The 10207-nt window shown below is 42.5% G+C and overlaps 1 protein-coding gene across 1 annotated transcript; it reads left to right on the forward strand.

Annotated features, from left to right (window-relative positions):
• The first annotated feature begins 638 nt into the window (after window positions 1-638).
• On the forward strand, window positions 639-3352 carry LOC147867379 (uncharacterized). The gene is made up of 6 exons (XM_087315682.1): window positions 639-1085; window positions 1198-1439; window positions 1902-2211; window positions 2324-2409; window positions 2501-2592; window positions 2714-3352. Exons 1-6 carry the CDS (start codon window positions 639-641, stop codon window positions 2995-2997), a joined length of 1461 nt encoding a protein of 486 aa, XP_087171808.1. The 3' UTR covers window positions 2998-3352.
• The last annotated feature ends 6855 nt before the right edge of the window (window positions 3353-10207 follow it).

Consider the following 10207-nt stretch of genomic DNA (forward strand, 5'->3'; position numbering starts at 1 on the left):
TGTGAAAGCAAAAAGAGAGGAATTAAGGAAGTCTCCTCCTCCTCTTCATGTCGATTGTCGACACACGCGCACGCGGAGAGAGTCGAGAGTCGAGAGTCGAGACAGACAGCGAGAAAAGACACAAACAGAGGAAGGCGCACGCACACAGATAAAAATACAGATACACAGACAGAGGCTGAGAGTCGAGACAGAGACAGAAGAAAAAGGGAAGGGAAGGGAAGGGAAGGAGGGAGGGAGGGAGCTTTTTCAGTTTGTTGTCTGCCTCGTCTCCGTTCCGTATGTACTGATGATGACTGTGTTTGTGTTGTTGTGTTCAACAAACATGATGTGATGAGATGAGATGAGATGAAGCCGCCGATCCCGCTCCCCTCCGCTCTGTGAGTCGGTAGTGTTGTTGGTTCAGCATCAGCATCCTCTTCCTGCGAAGGAGAAGGCCTTCTGTTTCCAGAAGCTGCTTCTTCTTCTTCTTCTTCTTCACTCAGATCCTGAATTCATGATATGATTCATCTGCCGTATTTCATATTTTAGTGTATGGATATGATGTGCAGAGAAGAGAAGAATTATTATATTGATAAATAATATATATATATATATATATATATATATATATATATATATATATAGCAGCACTTCGAGAGATGGAGATGAGCAGCAGCATCCACGGTGGATGCTGCGCACCATCCACTTCCTCCTCTACCTCTACCTCTACCTCTTCTTCTTCTTCTTCTTCTTCTTCTTCTTCTTCTTCTGCTCCTCCTCCTACTTGTTGCACTGCTGCTGCTGCTGCTGCTTTGATTCGTGAGCGTCTTCCACAGCATAGATGGCGCCGCAGCAGCAGCAGCAGCAACAGCAACAGAAACAACAACAGCAGGTCCCGCTCTCATCGATCTTCTTCATCTCTCTCTATGACAATGACAATGACTATGACTCCTCCTACTCTTCCTTCTCCCTCTTTTCCTATTTCTGCCCACGGATCTGTAGCCCAGTGCAATGACACCAAGCCTTCCTCTAAGCCCATCAATTGTAACTTAGATAGCTTCCTCGATGCCACTTCCCTCACCGTTCGAGCACAGCATCTTCCAAGAGTAAGGAAAAAACAAACTCACTTGCTCTTTTCTCTTTCTATTTTCTGTTCAGCTCTCCAATTCAAAATCAGTGTCTCCATTCCATTGTATTTTATTCATCTTTATCCCACAGAGCTGTCAATGGGAGACATGTCGCAAGAGATCACAACGGAATGCAGGAAATGTGGAGCATGATGATCTCCCCTACTTCATCTTGGGCGACCTGTGGGAATCTTTTGATGAATGGAGCGCCTATGGTGTTGGAGTTCCCATCACTCTCAAGGACCAAGACGTTGTTGTTCAGTATTATGTACCTTATCTCTCTGCGATTCAGCTCTATACACGCACCATGAAACGCCAGAACATCAACCGCAGGTAAGCCTAACAGCATTCTATGCATTTGTCTCGGTACACACACACATATCTATATATACATACATACATACATATATATATATATATATATATCTATATCTATCTATCTATCTATATATATATCTCTATATCTATATCTATATATAGTGTGTGTGTGTGTGTGTGACATACAGTCCACGTTGACATGGTAACCACCATTTTTGCCTTTTCCAAAATGCATAAATTCTCTTCATAAAGCGGAGTATGTGACATATTGCCCAAGATGGAGCTTTATCGAATAAATCAGTGTATATGTATATTCTCAACATGTAGTAGTCCTACAGTCTACATTACATCAATGCCCACATATATTTATCATCATTATATTATTGTGCCTAGGTTCCCTGCATACATATGATGTATATGTGATATGGAGGAGGCCTCCTAAATGTAATCACAATAGGTGACATTTGGATTCTACAGCATCACAGGGGGTATGGTGATAGACAGTGAAGACACGGATGAGCTGTCGGTTCCTGATTGCCGCCAGTGCCAGTGTGGGATGACCACCTCCTCGCAATGTTGCTCATCAGAATCTGACGCCTCCTGCTGTGGATGCTATGCATTTGAGAAGATGTCACAGTCGGACCTCCGCAAGGACCCAGAAGATCAGGACAATACAACTAGTAGTTACAGCGGCCACAGCTCCCGCACGAGCGATTGGCACGGTCACCTTCTCTTTGAGTTCTTTGAATCATCTCCTCCATATGCCAGGGTTCCCTTTTCAGATAAGGTGCTCTATAGATCTAGAAACTCTGTAGTACTCTTTGATAGCGTATTGGCTGGCTTCCTCAGTATTCGTGTGGAAGTGGATATTTTTATGATGACTCCTTTGGATGTTGTAGATTTCACAGATCTCAGCAAATTTCACAGCCTTGAAGACGTTGAGAAGTGTTGACCTTCTTCCTGCAAGTTGGATGTCTATTGCATGGTATGTAGGAAAAAGGAAGGTATTCTTTTTCTTTCCTCCTTTCTTCCTGATTTGGTTTTGACAATTCTCTCACTCATATTCTCTGGTTTAGGTACCCGATCTATAGGATCCCAATTGGTCCGACGTTGCGGGATCTTGAGGCCTGCTTTCTCAGCTTCCACAGTTTATCCACGTCATTGCAAGGTTCTCCCTCTCTCTATGCAGCCAGTGTCTGTCGTATTCAATTCTTCCTGCACCAGTATTCTTGTTCTTCTCGAACTATTGCTACTGGTGCTTCATTTCTGTGCATTGTATGGATATATAGATGGCGAGCCCTGGGGAATCGTGAAACCAAGTAGTCGGCCAATACAATGTGCAACCTCGTTAGAACCTGGTTCACAGTGGGAGCATCCAATGATAAAGCTCGAAGCATTTGGTTTGGCGCATTACAAACTCCGTGGATCTATCTGGACTTCTGCAGGGAATCTTGAGAGAAGGCATGCAGCATCCATGTATCGATGTGCTGAGTCATGGCTCAAACAACTTCATGTTGGGCATCCTGACTTTGAATTCTTCCGATCCCATAATCCCTCACCTCAAGCCTCATGAAACAGTTGAAATTTCATTGCCCTACATTCTTACACGAGGCTTATATGTAAGCTTATAGGTAAATATTACCTCTGTCCTAAATTGTGTGTCAGATCAGTGAAAAATATTTTCTGGCCTAAGGGAAGTGCTAGATTGTCAATAAATAGTTGATGTGTTGCAAGCATGATGCTTCTCATTTTGTTTCTTGTATATACAATCAGGGAAAGTAGGAAGAACTACTAATGACTGACAACTCACTGTAATGCTGATAGTCTAACGAAAGAACTTGTTAACCCTCTAATTGTATTTGGTTGGACCAGGCTTGGAAATTTATGCTGTATACTAATTATCATGAAATTTCCTCAGCTTTTTGTACTGTCCCTTCGCTTGATTGCATCGTTAATACTTGGTCAACTATGTAGATGGTTACATGTTAATTTTCTTTTAATTTGAGTGCAAAGTTGGAATGATCTTTACAACACCTCAAGCAAAAATTGGATGAACATGGAGAATGTACAGAGTAAAGAAATAAATAGGATCAAACAAATTGTTATCGCTAATGTGGTTAAAACCCCTCAAAATCCGTTATTCATGATCCCACACTGTTTGGCAGGTTCCCTCTCTACATCAGTGTTTTTCCATGATTGTACTTGAAATTTCTCTTTAAATTTTGATAGATGGTCAGTCAATGAAACCCAGGCAATATGGTTTCAGCATATACAACTTAAGAGAATATGAATTTCTTGGTTTTCTATTGAGGAAAATGGCTTCTTGTGACTTGTCTTACATGAGAACCTCTTGGCTCCAAAAGAACCATTTTGGTGTACTGTTGACAATTAACTAATTTAATGTGAAATCATGAGATTTCTTACATAATTCTGGTATCAAAAGAGAAGACTAGAAGAACCCAAAAATTGATGGAGGATTTATGAATTATAAGAATCTATGGATTGGAGAGGTTGTAAAATCGAAAAGAGGTTGACATGCATGATTATGAAAAGTTGATGGTGATGGAAGGATTTTGGTAGGATTGATCTTCAGAGCATGTGGAGCCATGACATTACTTGCTCATGTTTTACTAGAAATAAACAATTGATTGGTTGCGAATTCATCAGATGGAAAGAAGTTTTGAGAATTTGTGATATCTAAACATAAGCATGCCTAGGAAGTAGCGAGCTATATGCATAGGAACTCAACCTTTAGGATAGATAATTTGTTATTATAGATATGGTTGGAATCTGCCTTGGTAGAATGAAATTTGAAGTTAATAGCGTGTAGTGATCTAAATGCTCAAAATTTGTGATAGTCCAATCTTGACTACTAACTTGGCAACAAAGTTTTAGGTTGGTTGTTTGGAGATTGTTCCAATGAAGATAAAATATAGTATAAGTTTAACATTGGAAATACTTTATTTGTCCTCATGAAACTTGCATTGGTATGGCATAGAAAGGCTGGAGCTTATCATGCCAAAGCTTGGTTTTAGTAAGTTTGCAAGATGCTCCCTTCCTCCTCAACAATACCATTTTTGTTTCAAGCAAACAAAAGTGAGAAGAAAAAGAAACATTGAAAAGGAATACCTAGATATCTTTAAAGCATGAGAGAGAGAAGCCTTAGATATAATCAGCTTATCAATTGACTTGCATATTAAATGTGGCATTGACACGAAACGAAAAATATAATCCACTCTCTCTATCTCTTACACAACGGTTGTGACTATTAGTGTCCCCACTAATTTTGTAGTCGACTAGTCCAGATCCCATCTAAGCTCTAAGGTGTGAACACATGGGTGGGCCACCATTTGTGAGCTACTCTCATATATAATAGAAAGTTTCTTTCTAGATGTACATCTCTGTGATTGCAACTCTATATGCCTATCTAATTGATTCTCAATAGTTCTAATATGGTATCATTGCAAAGAGGTTGATCTAGATTAGGTCTATATGGGTAGTTGGTGTCTAGCAGTAGAGAGAGACACACACACACACACAGAGTATCTGTGGCCTTGTCCGTGAAAGTTGCAACTACTCCACTGCTCATTTGCCTTGTCCCTTGTTAAATATCTTGCAATAGTCATCATTATCTGGCCTCCTACTAGAGATAATATGTAAACGAATATCAAGTACATGCCTTACCTCTTTGAGAATCAACTTTGATCTCATGTTGGTCTCCAAACCAATAGTTCCAATGCCTACCACGTTTGAAAGTCCATCATTATTGACCCTCCAATAAGTCTCTAATTACTCCTTATCCTATTTGTGTCCCTTTAGTAAGTCTCTAATTTCTCATCTATTTTCATGTGTATTTGTATCTTTTGCACGAGTCTAGGTGTATATGCATGCATACATTTTTTGTATGTGTGACATATGCAATCCACATCTTGTCCATATTCAGTCATTTAGGTTATTTTCCAAATTTGGACGGATCGCACCTGCTTTCGAGGTTGTTGGAAGGGACTAACTAATATCAATCTTCTATTATGTATTGTCATTGCCTCATGAACATCGTTTGCCTCATACAACATCAAGTTGGAATGTAATACTCCCCACATCGCTGATCCCCATGAAAATAGGCAACCTACATTGATTGTTAGGAATAAAGACATGACTTTCTTCCATACTTGTTGAGCTAAAGAACAAGACCATAGGACATGCTTGGTAGTCTCCTGAGGTTCATGGCAAAAGCCACATTGCTGCAAATTGGGTGCTACATTCCCTTTCAATGAATGATCAACTGGTAGAGCCATATGCACTAATAACCATCGAAAGAGAATAAATTTAGTTGGCCCCTTGAATGACCATATCCATTTCCAGTAGGTTCTCAAATGCAAAGTGGACACCCCAATTGGTCCAATGTTTCTGAGCTGCTGGTATCATTACATTCTGAGAGAGCAGTAATGATCTTCCAAGTTTTACTGAGTATTGAAAGAAGGGGACCTTTACGATCTTTTCGCCCAAGGAGTGTGACCAAAGTCAACCCCCCGGATCCCATGTTAATCTTGCAACAAGATCTTTTGCGTATAACCACAAGATATCACACATATAAGTCATTTAGGTTTAGATCTTTGTTTGAACAAATCCCTTTGTATTTTGGTATCTCTATCATGACATTTATGGGTACCATTATGACTTGATTATGTAACATTTCTAACAAGATAATACCAAAAAACGTTTTCAACTTGAGTAAGAAACATATGAGTTGCATACAACTTTTACACAAAACCCACCCAGACAACACTTGAGGAATCAAGAGAAAGTGGATGTCCATTTAAAGTGGTGAGGTGGTTGTGTCGGGTTTAATATTTGAATGCCCCACATGGTAAGGCAAAGTTGACTAGCTCCCATGTTTTGTTGTCTTTGATCGAGTCCATCTCGGATCTCATGGCTTGTAGCCATGTGTTGGCGTCCGGTGTGGCTATAGCTTCCTCGTGGGAGCTTGGTTTGCATGCATCCGTGTAGTTGACGTAGTCGAGACCTGGTTGATAAAACTCTGTTGGCCGTCGAGCTCGTTTGGATCTCCTAGGTACCGAGATCTTTGGTTCAAATTCTTCGATTATCTCAGTTGGTTGATCGGTATTTCTTGAACCATCGTCAAGAGTTCTATGAGATGACTTGCCCCTGGTGTAGGATTTCAACGATATTTGGTCATCCTCCCCTTCTTTGGGATCGATTGATAGAGGTACGTGTGCCTTGGCTGGTTCGGTTCGGTCTTTTGGCACTTTACCCTGTTTGGGAGATTTGATCATTTCGACTTTGTCATATTCACCTTTTGTCAATCTCTTAGTGGAATCAAATTTGACTAGTGGACCTCTTGCCGATTTGAGTTCAACAAGGGGATTGGCTTGGTCGATTTTGACTATTTGTTTGATCGCCAATTCGGTCCAGTGGGTCAGTCCCTCTACGGTATCTTCGTCAAAGGAGACCTTTTTCCCACTTCTCTTAGGCCGGGATGGGTTTGAGGACAGAATTGAGTCTTCATTGAAGACTACGTCACCGCTCTGGTGTTGGGAAACAGGTCCCTCCGGATGGGACGCGTTGGTCAGCTGGTTTCGGACGCGGAATTGGATTGGCCAGGAAGACATCTGATAGGCATCCGGAATCCGGAATCCGAAAAGAATCGGGATTCCCGATCCAGCCGTAGCCGATTAGAGGCTATATTTGTAAATAACCATTACAACGTATAAGTATATATATATATATATATATATATATATATATATATATATATATATATGTACTTAGGCCTAACATGTGTTGGGAAACATGTCCCTCCGGATGGGAAGAGAAGGACCGTGTTGGTGAGTACCTCAAAATCGGAAATCGAAATCGAAATCGAAATCGAAAACCAAAATCGTTTCGGAAGACTATAATTGTAAATAGTAAAAAATGCCTCTTGGGGGCTATACTTGTAAATAGCCAGAAAGTTGCTTTGGTTTATAAGCAACTAGGGCAAATCTTATAGTTAGTTCTTTTATCGGACGAAGGAGAACTTGAGGTCGTTGCCTCCGAGTTCCGTATTTGTACTTCCTCTCTACTATAGTGATATGTTTTCTTAGGGTTTGTGGACCCCCGTGGTTTTTCCCATTTTGGGTTTTCCATGTAAAATATTGGTGTCTCTATGTCTTCACGTTTTTCTTGTCTGTGTACCAGTTCTTGGTTTCTACACACGAATATAAACGTGAAACCAGTTGTGGCCGGTCGATTCCTTACAAAGTGGTATCAGAGCGATGGAAAACTCATTCGGCGGCATGTTTAAGCTAGCCGGCTCCAACTACTCAGTGTGGAAGTCGAAGATGAGAGACATGCTCGTGTGCAAAGACCTCTGGCTGCCGGTGTAGTTCGGAGATAAAAGACTAGACAAGATCGATGCAACGATGTGGGAAGTATTGCATCTAAAGGCAGCCACATACATAAGGTGTTTTTTGTATACATGAGTCTATACAACAACTTTGGCGAAACAGATGCAGGGGTCCTATGGAAGAAGATCGACATCATGTTCGAAAACAAGAACGCCGTGAACCGAGTCTCAGTATTTTGAAAAATCGTGAGGCTCCGGTATTAGGATGGCTCCAGTATGGCGGAGCACATCAATGCCTTTGGATTGATGAACCAAACCACCTCTCTAGAAGTACCTCTAGTCGACGAGGTATTAGCATTACTATTGCTGGGATCCCTTCCAGACAGTTGGGAGATGCTCGTTGTCACTTTGAACAACACCAGGCCGGAAGGGAAGTATCTATCCCTAGAGTAGGTGAAGTGGAGCTTGTTGAATGAAGAAGCTCACCGGAAGGACCGTGAGTCCAATACCGACCAGAAGACTTTAGTCACAGAAGGTGACACGATTCGGGGAAGAGGCCGAAATCGAAGTCCCTAGAACCGAGATAAGTCGGGGACTAGGTTGAAGTCGAGGGGGAGACCCACGTGCTTCTATTGTGGGAAGCCGGGGCACTTCTAGAAAAATTGCCGACACTTTCGAAAGGAGAAAGGGGGAGCTGATGGTGTAGAGCCGAAGAAAATCCCAGATAGAAAGAACACCTCAGCAATCGGCACGAGTGAGGAGGAGTTGTTGCTCATCAGTGAGCAAAACGAAGTGAATCTCGCCGGCGAAGAATCGACATGGGTGGTCGATTCGGGTGCGTCATTCCACCTAACCCTTGACCAAAAGTGTTTCTCATCCTACAGAGCTGGAGATCTCAAATCCGTAAAGATGGGAAATGAAGGAGCATGCCGAATCGTCGACATTGGAGATGTGTGTTTGGAAAATTCAACTAAGTTCAGACTCGTGTTGAGAGATGTACGACATGTTCCGGAGGTTCGATTGAACCTAATATTAGCCAATCAGCTAGATGACGAAGGTTACATGGGTAGCATCTGAAACAATGTCATGAAGTTTTACAAAGGAAGTCTGATCGTGGCTCGAGCTTGGAAGACCAACACACTATACATAATGAATGTTCGAAAATGCTGAGGGGAAGCAAACGTGGCAGCCGACACGGTCGGTGAACTGTGGCACAGGAGGTTGTGCCATATTAGCAGAAGGGGATGCAAAAGCTTGCCGAGGACAACCTCGTTCCTGAGGTGAAGAACGTGCAACTTGAGAAGTGCACGGATTGCTTGGCCGACAAGCAGAATCAAACATCTTTCCGAACGAGGCCCCCAATGAGAAAGAAAATGCCGTTGGAGCTTGTGCATACGAATGTATGCTATGTGGACACGAAGTCGCATGGTGGTTCCCAGTATTTCGTGACCTTCGTTGATGACTGTAGCACGAAGTTGTGGGCTTCCGTGCTAAAGATGAAGGATCAAGTGTTATCTCTCTTCAAAGAGTTCCAAGCAAGGGCCGAATGAGAAACCAGTCGAAAACTGAAGGCAGTCCGATCGGACAATGGTGGAGAGTACCATGGACCGTTCGAGGAATATTGCCGAAATCAAAGAATCTGGCTTGAGTATACCGTGTCGAAGACGCCAGAGCTTAATCGGTTGGCCAAGAGAATGAACCAGACCGTAATGGAAAGGGTCCGAAGCATGCTTGCACATGCTAAGTTACTGAAGATGTTCTGGGCTGAGGCGTTGATGACGGCGGCGTACGTGATAAACCGATCACCCTCAGTACCCTTGGACGATGATATTCTACAAAGGGAGTGGAGTGGCAAAGACGTATCGTACCGAGATTTGAGGGTGTCGAGTTGTCTTGCTTATGTGCATATGGCAAAGGACCAGAGGGGGAAGTTGGACTCGAAATCTCGGCCATGCATATTTGTCGGCTACGGCAATGATGAATTTGGCTATCGGCTATGGGACTTAGCCGAGAAGAAAGTGATTAGGAGCCGCGACATTGTCTTCATGGAGGAAAAGACAATAGTTGGCTAGGAGATTGAGAATAAGTCTCAAACTACCGAATCGAACCGAGTCGACGCTCGGCCGAATCGATCGAAATCGAATCTGAGTCAGTTAGCTGAGTTAATACTTAGCAAAATCGAGAACTGACTGAAGAGCGAGGGGAAATGGCTGAACAGGGAACCGAATTCGAATCGGCTGAAGAAGAACCGACTGTGCCGAATGGAGGTCGTAGATACCCCCTAAGAGAAAGGAGGGCCCTCCGAAGATTTCCAGATGAAGAGCGTGTACTACTAACAGATGAGGGAGAGCTGGAAAGCTTTGAAGAAGCCAAGGAAGATACCCACAGCCGAAAGTGATTGAGTGCCATGCAAGAGGAGATGGATTCTTTCCATGAT

This window comes from Azolla caroliniana, unplaced genomic scaffold (assembly GCF_043228905.1).
Source record: "Azolla caroliniana isolate FFs.n. ecotype wild unplaced genomic scaffold, voAzoCaro1.0.p SCAF_2, whole genome shotgun sequence".
Classification (NCBI taxonomy): Eukaryota; Viridiplantae; Streptophyta; class Polypodiopsida; order Salviniales; family Salviniaceae; genus Azolla; species Azolla caroliniana.

Coding starts and splice junctions, on each gene's coding strand:
- LOC147867379 (XM_087315682.1), top strand. CDS start 639: ATGGAGATGAGCAGCAGCATCCACGGTGGATGCTGCGCACCATCCACT. Junction 2,410..2,500: donor AGTTGGATGTCTATTGCATG/GTATGTAGGAAA, acceptor TCTCTGGTTTAG/GTACCCGATCTATAGGATCC. Junction 2,593..2,713: donor TTTATCCACGTCATTGCAAG/GTTCTCCCTCTC, acceptor ATGGATATATAG/ATGGCGAGCCCTGGGGAATC.